At 37.7% G+C, this 23,427-nt stretch overlaps 1 protein-coding gene across 1 annotated transcript; it reads right to left on the bottom strand.

The window, feature by feature from the left end:
- Positions 1-840: 840 nt before the first annotated feature.
- Positions 841-23,317, bottom strand: LOC138064130 (embigin-like). Its single transcript, XM_068925309.1, has 11 exons — positions 23,128-23,317; positions 18,457-18,543; positions 16,181-16,270; positions 14,767-14,856; positions 12,794-12,968; positions 11,403-11,497; positions 8,221-8,348; positions 6,752-7,034; positions 5,999-6,032; positions 4,049-4,124; positions 841-2,761 (listed from the first exon to the last, which is right to left on the bottom strand). The coding sequence occupies exons 1-10, from the start codon at positions 23,204-23,206 to the stop codon at positions 4,067-4,069; spliced, it is 1,119 nt and encodes a 372-aa protein (XP_068781410.1). The 5' UTR covers positions 23,207-23,317; the 3' UTR covers positions 841-2,761; positions 4,049-4,066.
- Between the last annotated feature and the right edge of the window lie 110 nt (positions 23,318-23,427).

Below are 23,427 nucleotides of genomic sequence, written 5' to 3'. Positions count from 1 at the left end.
CTTTCAGGGAAAATTTAAAGGTAGAATATAAGTCTCCTTCTTAAGAATTGTTTCGGCCCTCATTTGGTATTCTTTTGGCTTGAAGCAGATAAAAAAGTCATTGCCTTGAATTTTTGTAAATTGTCCCATTTTTGTTCTTTTAGATTAAAAGCTACCTATGCCATACAAAAACATACACAAAGCAACTGCAATAGGAATATTTTGAACATACACAAAATATAATTTCTAGTAAAATATGAATTTATACATCTCTAGAGCTTTCTGTTTGGTATCTGGACTAAAAAATGGGGGGTTTTCACCTTTGGAGTTATGCCAATTATTTAATATTTATTATTTAATATTTATCATTCCCCCTGTAGGGGAGCCCAGGAAGGTTTGAGCCTAGGCAAACAGGATATGAAGGCTGAAACTACTTGCCAACCCAAATGTAAACAGCTAGTCCCTTGAAGACATGGCAAGCAGAACTTGCTGGAGGCAGGTCACGATCAAACTATAGTTTCAGCAGCCAATTTGAAGAAATTGTCTGCAATACAGTCATGATAGGAGGAACAAACATCATAGATCTAATACACATGCTTAGTCCATTTCCTGCCTGCCTTTAGTGCAGCCTTTATTTGATACAGCAAAATATTCTATTCATGTAACTCACCAGTCGTGGCCAAGACTTCATCTCGCAGTTTCAAGATCAGGTGGGAACACTCATTGAAGGTAGCAATAAGTTGTTTCCATTTCTGATAAAAGGGTTTTTTTTTTTTTTGCTTTGTTTTTCCAGATAGCATGTCTTTCATATTATACCTATGCCTCTTCCTTTTTCTTTATTTAGCATCTAATTCATAGATCTGTAAGTAAACTTATGTTTTTTATTACTAGGTTTCCAACAAAAATACATTTTCCACAAAAGTGATAATATTGGAATTTGTTTCAAACAGTCAATATACAGAAATATTTTTTGTAAACTGCACAAAGATTTACTCGCTATAACAAAAATACTGCCATATCAATAATATACATTCATATAAAAACTGTAAATTCATTTTTGTTTGTATAGTGCATAGAAACTCCAAGGCCAAATACAATAAACAGTATATTTAAGGGAAATCTTTATCAATGTTCAGCCCTTAAAGTCAATCATTTTAGGCTGCCCATTGCTTTTTATTTAGACTTCATTTTCTAGCTTTAATTCGTACAATTTTAAAGTGTTAATTCAAAACAAAAAATGCACAGATCAGACTGATTTTCCCCCACCAAAACATCCAATGATAGCCCTCCTGATATTTTCAAACCATAAAAGCTGAAAATTAAGTTTAATTCCATTCCTTCCCCTCCCCCCCCACCATTTTTATCTTTTGTGTATACTTTGTGTCTTGAGAAAGAAACAGCCACCTGAGGCTGTGCAATTCAGGAGATGGTTTTTCTTTTCTCTTGACTCAAGAGTTTGCAAACGCTGCCTGGTTTTTCTTACACTGTTGCTGAGAGAAGGAATGCTTTTGAGGAGTATACTTTTCCCTTTCTTAAAAAGGCTACTAGTGTAATCAATTGGTTTACCATTAGCTGTACATTTTTTATTTGCTGAATATGTAACACAATGAATTGGTACATTTCAAAGTGCAGCGACTAGCTCTTCTATGGCAATATGGTAAGTCATAATAGCAGTATTACAACTGTATATGACAGAGCTCTCCTGCTTTATCCTATTACCCTAAAAATTTTCGCTGCTTAAGACCTTCTCTGTGTTTGGAGTGGGAATTTGTTAAACAACAGTAGAGTATGCTACAGAAAGTAGGAATGCCAATTAGACCAAAGACTGTTTGGTTGTGTATTAAGCCAGAAGTTACAGTCATATGAACCATATAACTATTCTTCCAAAAGTGTTATCTTCTGCACAAATTACAATCCTAAAACTGCTCATCTGTGGCACTCTCAGATCCTGAGGTAATTTGTGTAAGAGTTGGGAATTAACTCAGTTATATTACTATATGATACTGTGTCCTTTCTGCTTGTTTTCTCCCAGCTATTCTGAAATATGGCTATAGAACTTTACCTGCACAGAAATGCTTAGGCTATCTAGAATTACAGCATGGTAGCAGAGCCATATGGCAGGGCATCATAAGGAAATTTTTATCTTAAATATTCAGAATATACCTATATTTTTCCTGATTTAAATGAATCTGAGCAAAAATTCAAATGAAGACATTTTATTTTAGTGGCCACAGCAAATTGCAAAACTATTAATCTTTCATTTAAATCATGATAAAGATTTCCCTTTCACCATTTCTTTGGTAAAAATGGCTGTGTGACACATTTGCCTAATCTGCTAGTAAAAGATATTCTCTTCGGTGGAAATAATTTTTTGATCTTACAAGTCCAGCTTTATAAGAAGTCTTCAATATTCACTTTTAGATAATGGGCCCACTCTGCCCATTCAGTGAATGCAAAATTAGTCCCAATTTAGGGCACAAAAAATCAAACAGATCAGCTGTAAAATAACTAGAAGTGTGGTTGCATAATGATTGCCTTTTAGTAGTAAAAGGACAAACACTGATATTATAGAAAGCAAAGGTCTAAATGCAGTATATCAGAATACAATGTTGTCTGTATAAAATGATTAGTTTCACAGCTATTTTTAAAGCATCTTATTTCTCACAAGTAAGTATAGAGAAGTTTATGTAGATGCATAGTGGATGTTTAAAATGCATAGTTGCATACATCTTCTATAGCTTTGTAATGGTTACAGTGTTCCAATTCTGTTGGCTTAAATCTCCTGAATTAAAGAAGAACAAACATGTTATTTATTACATGAATTCTATTATTTCTCTGCTTTATCTTTTCCCTTTTTGTTTTCAAACAAACTTTATTGCATTTGCACATTTATACTTAACAACATTTGAGTAGTCCAGTTTGTGAGGGGTTTAGATACCTACTGAAACCTGATTTGCAAGTCAGTGAATCCTTAGTAATTCAGTAAGAATCATGTGCCAAAATGACTTCATAAAAATAGGAACTTGAATCCAAAATGGGATAAGCCCTTTATAGCCTATCACAGCAACCAACTAAAAGCCACAGTAACATGTGAAAGACATAAGAGAAAACATACTCTTTAAAAAAAAGTATGATTCTTGACTGTTTTCTGATTTGTTACTCTCTTCCTATGAGCTTTACCTGACACTACTGTCTTCCCAGTCTAAAACACAAAAGGTACGGAAACAATCTTCAAGTGCATGGCTTGTGAGAAGGAAGAAGCACAATACCCGTAGTGACATGAATGCAGTCGCATCTGTCACCTTCACATGCTACATTGGGGTGCCAGATGCAGGGAGGAAATGACAAGGGGAAGTGGCTAGAGTGCAGGATTGGTCCTCAACTGACAGACCATCCTCTGACAAGCATTTACAGCTGGCAGAAGTTGAAGGAGGCTGTAATTAGACTGCAAAGAGGGTAGAGAATCAGGGAAGTATACTCTATAGCTTTTACAGCGTTATATATCTTCTGCTTTCTTCTGCCACTGATCCATTTGTCACCACCTGTTAAGCTCTGTCTTCTTTTCTGGAGTCCTTTAACTCCTTGTTTTACATCTCTAGGAATGCCATTTTCCCCACTTTTGGGTTCTCCTCTTGCTATTGCGCTTGCATCGTTCCTCCCTAACCTTCAAAATTACAGCTCAAGATAGCAGGACTTCAGATACATCAGCAATCCTTACGCATCTCAGCATCTACATTGGCATTCACAGAAATGTTTCATGATTAGGAACCAATTGATTAATTAGGTTAATAAGGGCTCTATTTTAAGAGCTGAATGGGTATACCGCATTTTTCAGCTGCAGTGGTGATAATGATGATAGCATTCAACTAAAAGGTTACTGCATTTACTGTCTTACTGCCATTAAGTCATGAATGACTATGTACTGTTTTATATAAACAACGGTTCTACTACTATGTCGTTCCCACATAAAAGCAGCAGATTTGGATGGCATAGTGAATTTATTTTATTGTCCTTTTGTTAGGCTACTTAAGGGAAAACAAAACTTCAGTCTGTTTTATTTTTTACTTACCTTCCTTTAGGAAGGGATTTACACTTTCCTGTGCCTAGTGCTACTGCTTTCCACTCCATTGCTTTCTTCTGATTTACTGTAAGAAAGATTAAATTCCCAAACACCTTTCAAAAAAATGCAGGATCAGCACAGTCATTGCAGTCCCACAATCAAATCAGAGCACATCTAGAATGTATTTGAATTTTTCTCTTTTGATATGTAAAGGTAAGAGAAAAGAGAAAAGAGAAGTAAATGAAATATACTGACTTAAAAATAAATCTTTTAACCCAGTAAAAAAGGCTCAATGCTAAAAGGTGTTTGAAAAGTTCTGGAAAAAGTTATAAGAACAGTGATAATATTCCCATTAGTATATTGCTGCAGTATAATTTCATTCAGTGTTTACAATTAGTTTATAAAGTATATGCCCAGATGAATAATATACAACAAACAATATACAGCTTAGTGTCCACAGAACACGGGCTGAAACTGTCATCTCCGATCACTACTTCTTTTTGAAGTACTGACAACTCACTAACCTGGTATCAATCAGGACTTGAGCTAGATCTGTGTTAACAGTTCTCTTGCTGCCACAACATACTTCCAGGTCACTGTCCTCCTATCTACTGCATTGTTGGATGTGACATTTGGATGTGACATTTTAATTGTACCTCAACCACCACACTCAACTGCATTACAAGGCATCACTTGACATAATGGACCAGAAGCGTTCCTTTGGAGCTACTCCCTCTGGTACACCAATCTGTTCTAAGTAGCCAGCAGTTGGTATAACTTTCAGTTATTGAAGTCAGGCTAAAAGTACATAGTTTAATAGATAGATACCTATGAGAAAGATTTAACAAGGCTGAACTCCATGAAGATCAAGCAACTGATCAAAGCCATGGCATTACAAACATCCCACATCTCATAAGAGATGAAAACGTATCATTGCTTTAGTGCACTATACTGTGTTACAATTCTAATATAATACAGTTTCAATATGTTTATAAGCAACAGGACTATGTGACAAGAGCAGGTACTGAATTCTCAACCTAAGATATATCCCCAAACATTTTAGAGTATAATAGCATACTATATTACCAAGACATATCCCTACTTTATGCTATAATTGAATTACAACTTTAAAACTGTTTAGAGTAGAAAAAAGAAAGAAAAGCTAAGATACATTTTCAGCTAGCATTGGCAAAAAGAGTGGGAAAGTGAATACAGCACAGGGAAACCAAAGGTCACTGCAGCAAGAAATTCAAAAGGAAAAGATTAGTACCACTCAGAGGGACAAAGCAGGATCAGCATAGGAAGGCAGAAGGGATTGAGGAAGGAAAAGAAAATTGGAGTGACCTGGAATACATCTAAAGAGAAAAGGAACTACTGAAATGCATCTTAACAGGAAATAAAAGATAACAGAGGCCAAAGGAAATGACTGGGCTTCAGGGGTGGAGGGGAAGGGGAAGGAAGTACAGTTTGTCTCAACAAGGGGAGGTTAGCAAACCTTTCACAAAAAGGTTACATATACACCCAACACAGCCAAATAATGCCAAATCCCATAGGTTCAGCAACTACATCTAAAAAATTAGGTTTCTGACCACATATTAGTGAGAGATAGATGAAGGTTAACAGGAAAACAACATAAGTGAAAGGCTTTTAAAAACCTCTGAAAAGTTTCCACCTGAAAATGATTTTCTTAACAGTTAGACTTTTAGAATGAGTTTAGAGTGAGGTTACTTGGCAATCTGACAATAAAGTGAAAACAATTTCCAAACAAAATTAAGTGAGAGGAAGAAAACAGCATTCTGCATCTTCTGGAGTTATGAAGGCTTAAGGCAATAAACTGTACTTGGGCATTTACAGGTAACCCTCAACAATTGTGTTAACAGTAAGATGAAACTTTGAATAATACACTACAGTATGCAAAAGAGCAAATATTTCAATATAGAATATAGGTTCATTACTCACAGTTGCTCAACTTGTTCAAATTCTTTTTCATCTTCTGCAAAAAGGATTATAAGGTCTTAGTTTAACATACACATTAAATAATTCAATAAAAGAATGATTATGTGCATAGAATAAATGAATTATCAAACTAGGATTTTGTTTTGCTTATTTGTTTTTGTATTACATTTATCATTCAAAGTATTCTATTCTTCTATCCAGCTGGAAATACCTGAAAGTTAATTAAGAATTTGATTTTGATCAAGTTCTAAAAATCAGATTTTGTTCTTGTATATATTTTGTTTCACTTTTGTTCAATCCCTCATATGTAGGTTGACTCACATATGTGTGCCTTTGTTTCAGCAACAAAGATTAGTGCATTCTGTTTTAATGTCTACTTTTTCTTCCTCATGGTTAGAAATTCCTCCCATCAAGACAATTAACACTGGTTCCATTCTTAAGCATTTCCCAAACAGGTATAGCCTCCAAATGCCTTCGGAATCGGTAAGGACCATATCAGGCCCTCTATAGGTAATTTATTTCATACCAAATGCACTTCATAGCTGAATTCAAGACTCCTGTAGCAGATTTAAAATCTTAAATAACACAATATTCTAGAAACAATTATTTTATAGGAGAAAAAAAGAGGTAACTATTGCACAGAACTTATATATGAGGTGGCATGGGCCATGTTTTACAGTTTTCAATTTAAAAACTACAGTCGAAAGTAAGGCACTAAATTCAATATATTCCATTAAGAATAATTTAAAAGCCTACCTGCGGGCTTCTCCTTCTTTTTAGAGTACACCTCATAGAGGAAAACAAGAGCTACTAAAATAATAACTTCAGCCAGTATTGCTAGAAATGGTTTGAGTGGCACCATGAAGGTGAGAACTTTAAGCTTCAGCTTTCCTTTACTTTTTCCTAGTTGAAAAACAGCTTCACACCAGTATGCACCATCATCTTTCTTAGTAAGCTTCAATATCTTGAGATGGGTTGTGTTTGCAGGTACTCGATCAATTACATATTTGTCTGACAGCAAAGAATCATTAATGGCAATCTAAAAACAGAAAAATACATTAAAAAGTCTTACTAACGCAATGAGAAAGTGTTTAATCAAATTTATGTTATCAACATTTATAATTCTATACAGCATTATATCTAGAAAGACGTAAAATGAATTAGGAACAAGTGGCATTTGTGAAGCACGTCTAGTCTACCTCCAAGGGAAAGATTTATCTTAGCTACTCACCCTGTCTTCCCTTTATAATCAGTGGAGAAAAATGCACTTTTAGGGAGCAAATTATCTGACCTGCCTTAGTAATTTGGGATCAGATGAAAGGTACCCTTGACTGTATTGACTCTCCACTGACAAAGGCAGTCTTAGATGTCAGGATCTGATGTCCAGGTTTCACCACAGCACAAAGAATATGCTTTAAATGAAGCAGAGCTGGGAGTGGCCCTGCACCAGGAAATGAGTCAATATACTCTCAAGAGTGCATTCTCTTCTCTTCAGCAATATAGAAGAGACCTCATCTATTTACCGCCTCTCCACTGATAGTGCTTCTCCCAGTAGAGGACTAAAAGTAGCCATGCTGCCAAGGCTAAGGGGGATCCTGGAAGGTGAGCATGTGAGGAAGGGAAACTGCCAAGCTAGAGCTTTTCACAGTCTTCAAGGCAGGAACTGAGGAGATTTCACATCAGTTTCCACCATGAGATGACTTCCTTCAGGCCGAGTGCCTCAAAGAGGTCACATTGGCTGGGAAACACAAAGTTAGTTAGGAGAATGAGGAAGAGGAGGCATATGCTCATGTTCCCCCTTAAGCCTCCAAAACCTTACCTTCACCTTGTCCAAGAGGTGTTCTGCTATGAGATTGTTCGGTATCAATGAGTGAGATTCAAGAATTACAGCTGTCGTTAATGCAGTGAAAACAAGTACTTCAAGACTGATCTGATTTGTTTTATTCTTCTCTAGCTGTAATGTTCTTAGGGTAGGGAATTTAGAAAAGAAACAACCCTCCCCCCCTTTCCAAATACAAACCAGAACAGAAACACCACCTCTGTGATAAAAAGTACTTCTAGTTGACACAGATGACTTTTTTCCGTGTTCAGAGATTTGCATTAACACTGATGGAAATGCAATTTGTAGAACCTACAGCAAGAAGCAAGTGTTTGTAAAGTATACAAAAACAAAGTATATGGGTTTTGCCATACTATTTTGTTTGCCCAACAGATGGAAGACTTACCTGTTCGCTTCCATTGGTCAGGTACCAGGTCCAAGTGATGGGAGTATAATTGGAACTTTTACATATCATTACAACTGAATCTCCTTCATAACTGATAATGGGTTTTTCTTTGTCTTCAATTTTTGGTACTAAGAACAAACAGGAAAAAATTCAGCATGTAAGTGCTACAGGTTTTAACTACAATATTAAAAAAAGATAAAATATATTTAGATATGCATTTATAGCAGTGCAATCATTTATTTTCCTTGAATAACTCAGATAGTTATGTCATTTAGGACACATGATTTAATGAAGCATCATTTCAGGCTGATGTTCTGTATACATAACTTCTGCAGAAGGCTACAGGAATCCTGCGCTCAGTCGCCATACAACCTTAAAAGTTGACAAATAACCTTGAAAATTAAGTGAGAATCAGACTATGGTAGTTTTTCCCCTTGTCCTCCCCAACACCTGTGAACTACATGTTTCAACTCCATTGCACTTGAAATTAGCTTTTTTTTCCTGTAATTTCACTCCATCTGCAAAAACTGACAAGCTTCTATTCTAGCTGTAATGTTATCAAATAACAGTATCAGCAAGTTGTATGTTAATAACTATGACAAATTGCAGAATGAGGGAGTTTTGTAGCTGCAAACTTTTTCTTAGTTGAAGCAATGACTTTTTGGTGTATGCCAGTAAAAAGTACTTTTGGTCCGATCTTGCGAAACGCAGACTTTGGCCACAAGAAATAACTTTAGAGCTACTTGTCCCAGCTATTGTAACTGCAGATGCACCACAGCCTTCCAAGAGCTGAAGCCCATACAATGCTGTTCAATATATTGAGGCATTCCATAAATGTAGTTAGTTGAGCAGATATCATGATAGAGGATCTATTTCCCCTTCCCCCACCTCTCCCTTCTTCTTTGAAGGCTTACTAGCATATGTTTTCCTCAGATCCATTTATTTTATAGTGTACCTCTTAAGCTTCATTGCTCTATCTTGTAAGTACAGATCTAGTGCACTTTTAAAACTTTATCAGTCACACAATACCAAAAAGTCCAAACATTTGCTTTCAGCAGAGTTATGGTGGAACAGATTGATATAAACTAAGATTGTTCGTGCTCCCTCCCCTCATTGACTGGTTGAGCACAAGTCTTATTCTCTTGAGAAGCTCACTTCTGAGTGTTTAAACTTACAAACACCCATTCCTGGAATATACATGATACCAATTTTTGTTAAGGACACTGCTTGCAATCTCAGAAGATATGGCTAAAGTAAATTCACGTCATATATTCATTACTTTTCTTGGAACTTGTCCAACTCTAGATCAACATCACAAGAGAGCTTAGTTGTCATTTATACTTTAGCACCATACAGCAATTCAGCTTTCCAGCCTCATTACCAGTGAGTTTTCTCTGTGTGTATTATGATTTAATCATTAAACATTTTATCCTTCTAAAAAGCCATGTCAGACCATCTTCACTGCTGTCAATACAAAGGACAAATTTTATTAATGAACTGCTGCCACTTCCTTTGCAACCTATAAGAGGCAAAAAAACAAAGGCAGGTTGAAAAATTAAAGATTAGAACAAATGAAAATGAATACAAAAACCCTTGTACTCAGCACTGCAGATTTCTACATTACTTAAAAAGATTGGCCATGCTGGTCAGAAGCAAAGCAGAGCTCTAGACACACCAGCAATTCATATGAACACATTAGCCATGATTAAGGACATGAATATATTTCATCAGGTCCTCTAGGACCTGGCTCTGTAACAGAGCAGTTAATCCCTGAATGTCTGCAAGGAAGTAACTCCTCTTCAACTCCCTAAGGTTTAACTCCTTAAAATCTTCAGGGCTGTGCTAGGCCAGGATTGTGGCAGTGAGAAACAAAAGAGGCAACACAATGCCTAGCTGATGACTGGCAGAAATACCTTTGCAACAGAATTAGTTAACAATAGCGATTATTTTAACCACTGTGTATAGTAAAGTGCTCTACCAACATGTTAGCCATCAGTTTGAGAATTATTCTCACTGCATTGACTGGAAAACTCAAAGCTTTCTCTTTCCCACTTCCTTCACACTTGCATTAATCTTGAAAAGTGTCAAGCCATTACTTTGTATGGCCTCAGATGTGGCTGGCTTCCCAATGGTTGAGTGCATTCTCCCATCTTGTAGTAAGAAATCAACCAGTCCTATGCACTGTGTTCTAGAAAAGGTGACTTCCCTATCAATTAACTCTTGCCCTTACTAAAATAGTTATTTTATGCTTTCAGAAGAATAAGGCTTGCTTTGACTTTTGTAAACCTATTCAGACTTGCATAGCTATTCAGCTAAGTCTTACTCACATGTTGACAAGAAAAATATAATCATTTTTAGAGGTGAAAAGGTCTGAAAAAATTAGTACAATTCTGTCTTTCCTTAGTATTACAAGCTAGTCTCCCCTGGCTGAAGGTTTGAAAGCAGATGTCAGCATTGCTATCCAAGACTTGACGATAGCAATGCTGACATCTGGAGATGCAAGTCTGAAATTACTGGAGGAGGAAGGTTGGGGGGTGGGCAGGAAAAACAAAACAGAAGAAAGATCCAGGTGCTCAGCTCTTCATTCATACTTACCAGTGAAGCACATTCTAACTGTATAAAGGGATGCTCTTACATGCAATATAAAGATGCCCTTGAGCAATAATATGTTGATTCAGAAATAACAGTTTGTTCACCAAAAATTTGCCTCTATTCTGCCAGTCATCACTGATCACTGGTGATAACACCAAATCGTCTCAGTCCAAGTTTTCAGAAATTACATATCATTGGCTCTGCTTTTTCAATAACTGATCTGAGACTCCATTAAAGGGTTTTTATTGTTGGCATGCCTTCCCCCTCCATTCCCCCCTGCAAGTGATGACTATTCACTGCTGCTGGAGGGATGGGGAGGAAGGGAAATCAGTTATTCCTTCAGAAAAATGTAGGCTTACCTGCTCCTTTGATTGTTATCAAATTTTGTTTGAAATGCTTTTGAGTTTTTCTTTTGAAGTTTTTCCTCCCTGTCTCCATGTTATAGAAATTGTATTTGACAGATTCCCATTTAGCTCAACTACATTAGCCACTGCTTATCAAACTAACTTGGAATTTCCGTACTATCCAGAAACCCTATTAATGCAATATTTCAATGGTAAAGCGAAACAATAAAACGTAACACAACTTGCCTTGTAAATGGAACACAGCTTTGAGTTCTTCTTCTTCTTCACCTTTAAGAGTACAACTGTAACTTCCCAGTTCATTTTCATCTGTGATTGTCAACCTAAAATAGAAAAGAGCAAAACAGTGAAACTTTGTTGCTTGTATTTCTTTGCTGTCTTATAATGTTAGTTAGCCGTCAGTAGTAGTTACAAAGAAGCTAGACGAGATTAGCAGTGGAGCACAGAACATTGCACTAAAGGTGAATCCTAGTGTTTCAGCAATGTAGAAACAGCAGGACATTTTTAAGAAAAAAGAAGAAAGAGTACATGGTTGCTAAGGAATGTGAACACCATTATCATCCTTATTGCTTATAGGTCCCCAGAGAAGACAAGATGTCTTTTAAGCAATATGACCCAACTGAACAAGTTATTGAATTAGATGTGGGTTTACCAGGTGAAATTTATAGCATGAGCTATGCAGGACATCAGAGCAGATAATTTAAATAGTTTGCTCTTTCCTAAAGCCTGTTAGTCAATGGGTTAATATTTTCTAACACAGAACAATTTTAAAGAGCTGTCATCTAATAGTTTGACAACCGAGAAAATGCTGGAGTCCACTTACTTCACAAGCACTTTGCTAAAAAATTTACATGGGTAGTAGTTGTGCATATGGAGCAGCAGAAAAGTGACAGAATGTCTCACTTTTTTCATCACAGAAATTTTATATGGACATAACTGAGGTTAAGAAACTGAAGACATACAGAAATCAACATGAGATTACCTGGTTAAAATTAGCCCATTTATTATAGATTTTCAGAATCCAATAGTAAATTGTATAAACTGAAGACGACTTTCTACAACATTTCTAGAGTCTCCATAGAGTGGGGAAACACAGGAAGAGTTAAGAAAAGCTTTACAACAATTTAAATAGTTATTTTCTGTAAAGCCAATTCTTTCTTCTCTTTTCATTTTGTTGACTATGGAGAAAAAAAACTGACGGGCATCAGTGGTCAGTTTATCAGAATGCCTCTGTCAGGCAAGGCGCAGGTGAGGGGCTGGGGGAAGAATGGTAGAAATTGGGGGAGATAGTTAACAGCACAGTAGGCCAAGATTATTACTTCAACTACTGAACAAAATTACAAGCTGGAAGAACCAGGTCCTTATCCTATATTCCTGTCTGGAAGAATGCTTGTTTCTCCAGCACTGAAGAAAGTAGGAGCTTTTCCTCCATGCTCAGGGAGATGCAACCTTTTTTCTTTTTCTTCAGTTTCAGTATGTTGATTATGGCCATTAATATAATCAATGGAATTTGGTTTGTACTCTACCAATATATACAATGTAATTTGTTTTGGCTGTGTATTCACATGTGATATAATACATCACAACCTGCAAGTCAAACTGCCAAGAATGCTACTTACTGGATGCTCCAGCTATTTTCCGTTTTATTGATGTGCTTGATTGTTTCATTTCCCTTCTTCCAAGCTACTTGAAGAATTTTCAAATGAGGATATTTACCAGCCAGGCTGCATGAGAGCTCAACTTTAGCTGAGCTGTCCAAAGTGATATTTTTTTCCACAGAAGTACCAGAAACACCTAACAAGTGATTATGAAATAAACATCATATTTCTTCATTTTAGAGGAAGAAAAGTTTGAAAGATTGTGTTTGAGATGTGCTTGATTACACATAGGTATGATCTCTGATTCTTATACTTTCTGATTTTAGCAGAACTACAATGTTAGACCATCAGCCTTTCACAATAGGTTTATAAAACATGTCCAAGAGAAAAAAGGATACATATGCATTACCAAAACAAAGGTAGTCACTTTGTTCTATAGATGAACTTGCTAATGGGCTCACATATAGAAACACAGATATCCACTTCACTGAAAGCAAGAGAGGCCTATGCTTCTTTGTCACTTAACTCAAATCAAAATACTAAGTACTTTATTTTTTTCTGGTGAGAACTGTCTTCTCACTATGCTCACTGTCTAAACCTCCTTTTTGACTGCACTGCTATTAAAAAGCAAAATTTAGCACTAATGGAATGAGTAGATGTTATTGAATTAAATATATATTAGTAAACATATGAAATAAAAGATATATTAGTAATATCAAAAAGAGTTAGACTTGTAAATATCTTGTTTTCAGCCAGTTGCAAATTTTCCTGATACCTTGAACTTATAGGTACTGCCTTCTTGCCAGTGAAGTACTCATCTTGAAATCGTAATCTTCAAACGCTTTTATTTATAAGGAGGCCTTTGCCTTCTTATTAGCACACAAATAGCATTACATATAGTAATGTGAAAAGATTCCCAAACAGTAGGAAAACTGACCCTTTTTCATCTTTTAACCAGGTTCTTGAGTATACAGTATGTGCATAAATGGACAGTAGGTTTCAACAGCAAACAGACATGCTCTCTGATCTATAAGAACTTTTTACGCAAAAACAAAACAAAGCAAAAATAACCTACTTTGTACTCTCAGACACTGACATTTTGTTTCATAATTGGACTTTCCTTTTATGCCTTCTGGATATAACCGCGGTTAGTGCACCTGAATACTTGATGAGAAGTTATTCTGGGACCCACCTCAACCCCAGGCATATCCTTGATCAGTAAAAAATTGGGCTGTTTTTCACAGCTGAAATCCCTTCCAAGAGGGAAGGAAGTTTTAAAGTTCAGCTGGCTAGCTTACTAATGAAATTCAAGTCTAAAAAGCAGCAAGATGTAGTTGAAGTCAAAAAGCAAAAGCTACTGCTGTAAAATATTTTAAGCCCTATTTGGGTCTGACAGAGACATTTGAAGTTTATGGAACAGCACACCTTGAACTCCAAGTCCTAGCTGAAATATTACAGAATCCATTGAACTGGAGTTAAGCTTAGAGTCTTACTCAACACCTCAGTCTTTCACAGCAGAGCAAAACTAATTACAGCAACTTATTTATTAGATCCATTTACTAAACTCAGTAAGTGAGCCAAACAACTCAGTGTGGTTGTTTCTGATCAAAGTGATTTTGAAAATGGTATTAGCTTCACAGTAGCGCAAGTTTTTACAGTCAGATTAAGAAGTGGCTAAAAACAGAACGGGTGGCATCTGTATAAGCAGAGAGCCATGTATCAAGAATACTCATAGCAGAACAAGAAGCTACCTCATTATTTCTGCCAGAAGAAAATAAAATATAAATGCTGTGCTATTATGTTCTTAAAATATTATTCCAAAACTTTGTAAAGGACTTCTAATTGATCTCTACAAATTTTACCTACTTACCAGTTAGATCAGCATTTTAGTTATCCAGGAAGTTGGTTATAACTTCATACTTGCCAGCTTATACAAAAGATTGCACACAATTGTAAGCTTTCAATTGAACTAGTAAATAAAGTAACATACTTACCAGATAGGAGTATCTCATACACCATATAAGTGAAATTAGTTGCTTTCTCTTCATTTGCCTGCTTGAAGTCTTCTGTGGTCAGATCTGGACCTAACAAGATTGCGGGGGAAGTGAAGTGATACGTTATGATCCTATAACGTAAGGGGCAATCATGCAGCAGAATGTCACTATGGAACTGTAATTTTTTTTTTTTTTTACTTTTTTTTTTTTTTGAAAGCAGGAATCTTCCCAAAGGCTGATACCTATGGAGATTATTTACATACACCTTATGCATTAAGGGTCAAAGTTTTAAAAGTAGCAGTGTTTTGCAGCCACTATTATAGTAATTACCCCATTTTAAGATAGCAGCTGCTGGCTTTTTAATAGAATAAAGCAATTGTGAATGACAAGAAGGTACTGTAAAATGGAATAGCTACCTATTTTACAGACCGATTTAAAGAGTCACCTATACACATGCTTTTCTTAAAGCCTACTGGTTGGTTTCTAGGACTGTATGGGACTAATATTTAAGTAAGACTCAGAAAATTAAATAAAAAGTAAAAAAAAAACAAGGAGAAGAAATGGAAGGACAGACCATTGTTATTCTCAAAACCATTACAAGTTAACACAGCCGGAAAGATAGAGGTAAATTATCTACTCCAGAGGCAACTCCACTGAGTGGCCTGGACAAATAGGAATCTGGTCAGAGTTTCTCACCACTCCACAAACCTCCTTCTATACTGAAGGGAATTTCCTTCCCTACACAAAGAATATAGTTAAGCACCATCAGATGCCTGATTGAAAGATACTCCCTTCCTTCCAGGAAAGGAAGTGACATTTAAAGCGACTAGGAAGGCCAGCAAAATCCCACTGTAGCACTATGGACAGCATACTATTCAGAGACTATCTTTATAAAGCTCTATAAAGCTCAATACAGCTGTCAGGTAGGCAATAGGAAGCACAAAACACAGCTGGTTCCTACCACTAGATTTGCTCTTGTGCTGCCTGCATTTCAAGAACGAACAGGAAAGCAAATGGATGAACTACAGCTTTAACAACACATTTAGGCCAGCTAAGAAAACATCATCTGTTCAGATCTACACAAATAACTTTCATTAGTATTGTACTGTCTGCATACAAGTTGCCAGTGAACTGAAGTACAATCCCTAGGAGAAGATAGTAGAAATTATACTTAAAGGAAAGGTCAATTCAGTACCATTACAGCAATTTTCAATTTTTCCAGTTTCCATGATTATTTTCTATACAGCTTTAAGGAGGATTTAAATCCTCCTTAATTTAATCAATCTATATATCCTGGTAATATCAACTAACATAAATCTTTCATAACCACATGATGAATAATAACCCAGGCTGGAACCTTAGAGTAACTGATATTTAACAATTCAAGTTTAAGATGACATATGCTTGCTTTTACCAGGTGTAGATACATTATGTCCATCTGGTGAGTGATCTGAAATGCTCTCCCGAGTTTGTCGGTTGATAATTTGTGTAGTTTTCACGGGGTCTGAAAGGTGAAAAAGCAAGCTGTTATAAACAAATTTAGTTTTCTTTCAATTAAAGTGATGAAACAGAAATAGAAATCACACAACCATATGTGGTTTACATGCTTGCAAAATAATTGTCAGTTATTTTATAATACATTTCAGAAATTATATAAGCAGTGAGACAGAGAAAATAATTCCAGTTTTTGTAGAAGGAAAGGGGCATCCTGATCTTTCCTGCCCAAGGACTGAAAAGGTCCCAAAGCAGGAAAGAAAAATAGAGGAAAGCAGGGCTATGGCTTCAGTCCTCGCTAAGCAGAGAGGCAACAGAGTTATCACTGTGTGACAGTTATCACTGGGCAGTGGAAGTGGTATCTCTGAAAGCCTAGACAGTCTCAGATTATTTCTTCTTCCCTTTCCCTGCATAAAATATTGAAGTTTACCTCAAAGGTCTTAAAAACACATGCCTCCCAGCTACAGTTGTTGCCAGACACTCTGGTGTGCTAAAGGAGGTCCCTACTAGGGGTTTGCAGCAATCTGAGCAAGCTTAAGCAGAGGTCCTGCATGCCTCCCGAACTGCTTGCCAGTTCTGTAAGGCAAGTTTTTTCTTTCTTTCTCAACATGTCAGCTCACAACACTAGGTATGCTATGCCACAGGCAATCAGCATTATGCCTGGCTTGTCCCATCTGTGCTTTCATACCTTGCCTTGTCCTTCAACCAGTGTAACTAACAGTAAACCTGTATATTAAGGTGAATGATGTGGAAGAACAGAGCTTTAGGCTACTGCATTTGATAGTTGTTGATAGCAGAACATTGTCAGTCCCACCCACTGGTCCCAAACATGGGTGTTTTTTTTTTTTAAAGCAACCAAATTATGAAACCATCTCCCAGCCCTAGACACTAAGTACCATTTCTCTGGAAAGGAGCACGAGCAGGCCTTGTTTCTCTATCAGGCAGAGATCAAACTGGCCCAAATGTTTTCCCCTGAAATTAAATGTGAAGGCTGCAGAAGGTCCGAAATTGTTCCTCCATCTGTATGTGCAAACACTCAGAGCATTACAAGGTTGTCATGGATCACCAGAGTTTGTTAGCCTAGTGCATGCATCACCTAGTTAGTAACCGAAATTCCAAGACAATAGATTTAGAAAACACTAGTGCCAGGTTGTATAGTTTCATTGCAGATAAATAATAGAACTTCTAAACAACCTGTAGAGTTGCTTGCACACCAATAGGATTCTCACATTGGCTTTCTTTAATTCACATACCAAATGAAAATAGTTAGGTGAGGTCATATTATACAAAAGATCTTGTGTATTTCAGCTCATGCATACATATATGCATATGTATGCATAGTTACTGCATCTATTAGCTATTGCACTCACTTTCTCTCACGCACTTTGTGCTAAAAAGCTCAGAAGATGAACATGAAATAAATAGCATTACCATCTTCAAAGAGAGAACTATGGTTGGGGTTACTTGTCAGAACTTGCCCCAAGTTCATGTATAAATATAGATTAGTCCATGTTGTATTTGGATTAATCAGCATGAGCTTTAATGCATGGCTGAATTTCTGCAGTGCTGATCTTTACAGAGAAAAGAAAGCTGAGATCAACAATCACCAATTTATTCTCTTATCTGGAACTTTATTAGGGAATAATAATTAGTTCCCTAATTCTGGCTCCCTATCACAGCCAGAATTATCTGGAGTACAGTAAATAAAGTACAGGGACAGCAGAAGGTTGGGACACTTCCCTGAATTTTAAGAGATATAAATAGCTGAAGCTAGTAGGTCCAGTGACATGAAGACATTATTGCACGTTGTGCCAACACAGAAGCATAAGGAGTCCTCATATCAAAAACTCAGGAATTAGTGCTAGAACAGAACCTCCTGTTCTAGTTTGGGAATTGTCCAGTCTCTAAAATCAATACCTGCTATTATGGCACATATGCATAACGGCAGTGGACCACGCAAGTGGCAGTCAGATAGCTTTTTCGCACAGGCCTGAAGATTCTGATGACACAAACTTTTGCAGTGGCTTTAGAAGGCCTAGATGATACATTTGCTTCTGTCTCTTCTGAAGAGGATTCAAAGGATTTAATTAGTATGAAGTTGTAAACGCCGCGTAATACTTAGGCTTTATCGATCCTCCACTTAGGAGGACTGGGAAAAACATTACAGTTTTAGGTGTACTGAAGTAAAACGATTACCAGGAGATGATTCATTAAGTCCAGTTGGCATTTGAGTCAAAAAATTCCCATTAGCTTGGCTGGCATCTTGTGTTGTCATGGGTAGATCTAAAAAGAAAAAAATGCATAAAGAAACTTTAATCCTTTTCAGTAGGGCTGAGTTAGAAATATCTAGTTCATGAGAAGAATTAACAGAAGTCCCTCACCTCAGCCTACTATTTGCATTTCTTTTTTCCTAAATTCTAAGTAAAATAATAGTATTTCGGCTGTACGTACATCAGTTGAATTTCAGATAGTTTACCTTATTTTAGACAACAAAAGATTGGGAGAACAGCAGTAGTATCTTTTATTTGACCTTTGACCTGAAAGAGAGCTTCTTTGTTCAGATCTGCTCTATAAAAAGACAAGCCCTTCTTTTCATGTAGTAAGCCTACCGTTAGGCAAAGCCCTTCAGGTTATTTCAGTAGTCCAATAAAATGTATTATCTGTACTCAAATCTTGTCTTGTCTTTGGGCTTAGACAATCACAGCTTAACACTGACGCTAATTTATTACTTTTAGACATAGACTGGCAGATTCAGTAATAGTGTAAGAACTCCATTACAGCATGACATCTGCCTATCCTGTTTTGGGACATAACAAACAACCTCCTCACCTTTCATTATGACTCTGATGAACAAAGCAAAAGGCATCACTGGCATGGAACATGGATTTCACCAAGTAATACTAATCACTATTTCCAGGTTCCAGCTTCCTTACCACCATCACAAATCTAATTTTGTTCCTATAAGAACAGTTTTTGTTAAGAGCCAGGCAAGATTCCAGGGTTTTGCTTTATGTTCTTGATTGAATAAAGGACAGTAGGGGAAGAGGGACAGGATTTGTTTAGTTTTTGAGCATGCTGCTGTGTCACTCTTGTATTAAGAATTCATGGTCCTTACAGAATGTACAAAAATGAAGATTCTTTGGTTGGTTAGGACAGTAGTTCTGCTTGATCTCTGCTTGATGAGAGCAGGGAAGGCTATTATACTTCTGATATTAAGGATAAGGTTGAAGAAAGGTCAATGAATTTTACATCTGTGCAGTGTCTTGAGACAGTCTATGGTTGTCATGGATCACCCGACTGTGTCAGCTTAGTCACCTGCATAGTAATTAAAAATCTTCCAAGATGATAAATTTAGAAGGTGCCAGTGCCAAGCTGTACAGCAGCTCTGTTATCTCTCTGCAAGGAAGCCAGATAACCTGCAACATGGTTTGCATAGTAAGAGTTTTCATCTTGGCTTTCTTCCTTGATTCACATACCAATTGAAAAGAGTCAAGTAACATAATTTCTAGTCAGAGTTGCTTCTATATCTTAGCTCATATCTGTCCATATGTAAACCTGTGTAGCACAGAAGTAACATCGCACCTCTGTCTTGTCCTCTTATATGCACCCTGCTGAACAGCATAGAAGATCAACACGAACCAGCACTAGATGACCAGTGTCATCAAGCCAGACAGTGATGTTAAGTAGAGTAACTTCTCAGAAGCTATTGGCTCAGGGCTAAATGTCTTAGCCCATAATTGATTTGCATTAGATTTAACCAATGAAAGTGGTGAATTGCTGGGTTCTTGTTGCCCCAGTCTTTATAGAGGAAAGCGCAGATGAGAGCACGTGATCATTTATTTGTTTTTCTGCCTTTCCTCTGCTCCGTAGTACCACCAATATTTTAATGAGGGGATCTACTGTACTTATCAGAGCAATTTCAGGCTTTTACATTTTTTGCTTTTGCTTTAGAATCCTACAGACAGCCTGGCCCACTTGTGTATCTTCACAAAAGCACAACAGAGAAAAGTGGCTGAAAAAGAAGTCTGAGATACAGCTTGGTTTAATTTGTCATTTATGTTTAATTTATTGTCAATTAATTTAGTATCAGTTATACTCTCTGCAAATGCACAAAGCATTCAGTAACATCTGAAATTGGCTCCCAGACTAGAGAACTTCATAGGGCCCCTATGAAGGGAACAGCTACAGCACGAGCTCTTGTTAGGCACCAGAAAACCCTAATAAGGGAGCTCTGAACACCCTGATTACAGTCGTTCCTTCAGGACAAACCAGAAAAACCAACAACGAAGCAAAGCCTATAGGAAATGAGACATTTCCTCTGCTCGCATAACTTGTGTGAGTTTTCAGAGGCAGAAGTTACAAGATAGGATGCGTTAAGTCTGCTTTTCTTAAAGGAATCTGGCAACATACAATGCAACTAAACCAGGCAACTAAATAAAGCAACAAGCTCTGAAGAACGTGTCTTGGCATTTAGTATTTACTCTGAAATTACCTTCAACTCAACACAGAGGTGATTGCTTATTTAATTATTTTGAAAAATTCAACAATTAAAGACTTAAAAGATACAGTTGACAGAATTCAAAACTATTCAAGCTACTTATCCCAAAATAAAAACTAGGAAGCCTTTTCCCTTTTGGTATCTGCCTGACCAGCTGTAGGATATCTAACCCACCATCAGTGACGCAGTCCTTTTGCATGTGGTACTTCCTTAGGTTTCATTTAACCACAAACATTAATTTTCTGTTTGAAGAAACATGCTTGTGGCGATTCAAATTTAAGTGAACCTGCAAACGTCTCCAGAATACATCTTGTTTCTGGACCTCACTAGAAGGCAGTTTTAGCATATCTCCCTCCAAGGAGGTGTTAACTTCCCTTTGATGTGGTGTTCAGCTAGTGCCTGTGCTTGACCAAGTGTTTGCAAATTATCAGCTAACGGAAAAACAAAAAAACTCTTCCCCGCATTTAAGACAGCGTGGAAATTACAGCATGAAGCCTTTCCACTTACCAAACCTATTACATGAATACGAAAGTGTTTAATATAAATATGAAAACCAGCCTTACTTTATACAGATAAAGGGTCACTAACACAGGTGACCCCAATTACTAATATTGGATCAAAACTAGACATAATATCCATCCCTTTAGAAAGATAGTAGATTTGGGGAAATTATTCCCCAAACAGGGATTTTATGACAGAAAAGGATACAGCTGCCCAGATGGTTTTGCATAAGTGCACTCTGAAATTTAGAATTGCTTCAGTGACCCTTGAGGTATAATTTTTGGTAGTAATGGTAGTAGTCACCAGCAAAAAAATTAATACCATTATGACTTGCTTGTCATGATGTCCCTGACAGGTTCCTACAAACGTTAAGTCCATTGACAATAACAAAACTTTTTCATTGATTGAAGAAACTGTTAGAAAGGACTTCTAAGTAAATCTCTCATATGCACACATATATGTGGTGTGTATATATATATAATACATATACACACACACACACTAGTTTCAACAAGCTACAGACCTGCAAAACAAGTTTTCTGCCTTTTCACATTTTCATACGAAACTTCTAAAAATTTTATTGAAATGATGATAACATCAAGGAGGGAACAGTATTTAGGAAGAGGAACAGAGGCACCAAGAAATATCTAACTACTTAGTTGCATACTGTACACTGAAAATGGAGTTAAGTCATTGATGGTTAACTAAACTCACAACATTAACGGTCACATACATATAGCAGGTAGAACTTCCGGTCTTAGCAAAACATGCTCTATTACTTCCATCTTGCATGGCAAATATCAATAGCCTGATATTTTCTTCCATTACTGTTCAGTGTAACCCTGCCACACTTCAAAAACAATGATTAACAATGGAAAACCACTAATTTTATAAATAACTTCATATCTCCTTAGAAGTGGCTGGCCTGCTCTTGAACTACAGAAAACCATTAGAGGCATCTAGTTCAAAATGTTTGAGTCCAGTTTCCTTCATGAATATTTTAAATGTTGAATTTAAAAATGCAATATAAAATCCTCCAAAAAGCATTCTTCAAAACCCACTAGGTGTATTGATATTTAAGTAATTTACTAGTTTAGAACTTACAGGGTTGGGGATTTTTTTTTTTAAGACTTAATAACACATTATTCGATAAAGATACAACAGCAACTGAATACTTTGTCTTTACCTCTGAGTCCTGCACCCGTGAACTAATAAACCTTCTTATTTGTGAGACAGAAAGCATAAACTCTTCGATCACAGAATTTTAGTATCACTAGACATAGTTCAGCATCAGAGCCAGATTATCAGCTACCTACGAAAACACGCTGCGAGGCACTGCTAGCAAGCACGTTAGCTTTCATCAGAAGCAACGCACAAGAACAGTTTTTACTTTCTAACTGGCCTAGGAGATCCCCCAACGCTTATGCAGAAGGAGCAAGGCAAGGCAGCAGGTGCTGCACCTGCATTTTGGTATTAGGGGAGAAACTAGCACAGAGGGGAAGGAAGTGCCGGGGAGTTTCACAGACTGCTGCAACATCTGGGAGGGTTGGGGTGGCAGAAGGAAACAAAAGCCTCGATCTTTCATAGGAACAGGGCCGGCGGACAGTCTCATTTTAAGGCCAGTTGTGTCCTGGGTGGCAAGAAGACACCCCGAAGACCCAGAGAGATGCTTTCGGGCAGGAGGCCCTTCGTTCAGCCCCCGTTCCCAGGCGGTGCCTCCCTCGCCTGGCCCTCTCCCTCCCTCCCTCCCTCCCGCCAGCCCACCCCGACCCCGGGCGGAGGGCACCGCCGCGCCATCCCCGCCCAGCTCCTCCCGCCCCCCCACCCCGGCCAGGGGCGGCAGGCGCATTTCTGCGAGAAGGTTTTACCTGCGGGGCTGCCGCCCGGGAGGCACAGCGAGAGCAGCAGCAGCCACCGCACCAGCCGCTCCCCGGAGAAGGCGGGCATGGTGCCGCCGCCGCCGCCGCTGCTGCAGCCTCACTGCGGGCAGCCGCGTTGCGCTGCTCTGCGCTCCGCCCGCGCCCCGGGGCGGCCCCGCCGCGCCCGCGCCCTGTCCGCGCCCCCGCCCGGCGGCGGGGCGGCACCTGCGGGCAGCTCCTTCTGAGCAGCTGGTGGGAAAGCCTTCAAGGAGCCCGGAGCAGCACGTGCAACTAAGCCTTTAAATCATC

Source organism: Struthio camelus, chromosome W (genome assembly GCF_040807025.1).
Source record: "Struthio camelus isolate bStrCam1 chromosome W, bStrCam1.hap1, whole genome shotgun sequence".
Lineage (NCBI taxonomy): Eukaryota > Metazoa > Chordata > Aves > Struthioniformes > Struthionidae > Struthio > Struthio camelus.
The sequence above is the reverse complement of the archived record's forward strand: the minus strand, read 5'-3'. Positions and strand labels throughout refer to the sequence as shown.

Coding starts and splice junctions, on each gene's coding strand:
- LOC138064130 (XM_068925309.1), bottom strand. CDS start 23,206: ATGCCCGCCTTCTCCGGGGAGCGGCTGGTGCGGTGGCTGCTGCTGCTC. Junction 8,349..11,402: donor AGCTGTGTTCCATTTACAAG/GCAAGTTGTGTT, acceptor GTTTGTTCTTAG/TACCAAAAATTGAAGACAAA. Junction 7,035..8,220: donor TGACCAATGGAAGCGAACAG/GTAAGTCTTCCA, acceptor TTCTGTTTTTAG/ATTGCCATTAATGATTCTTT.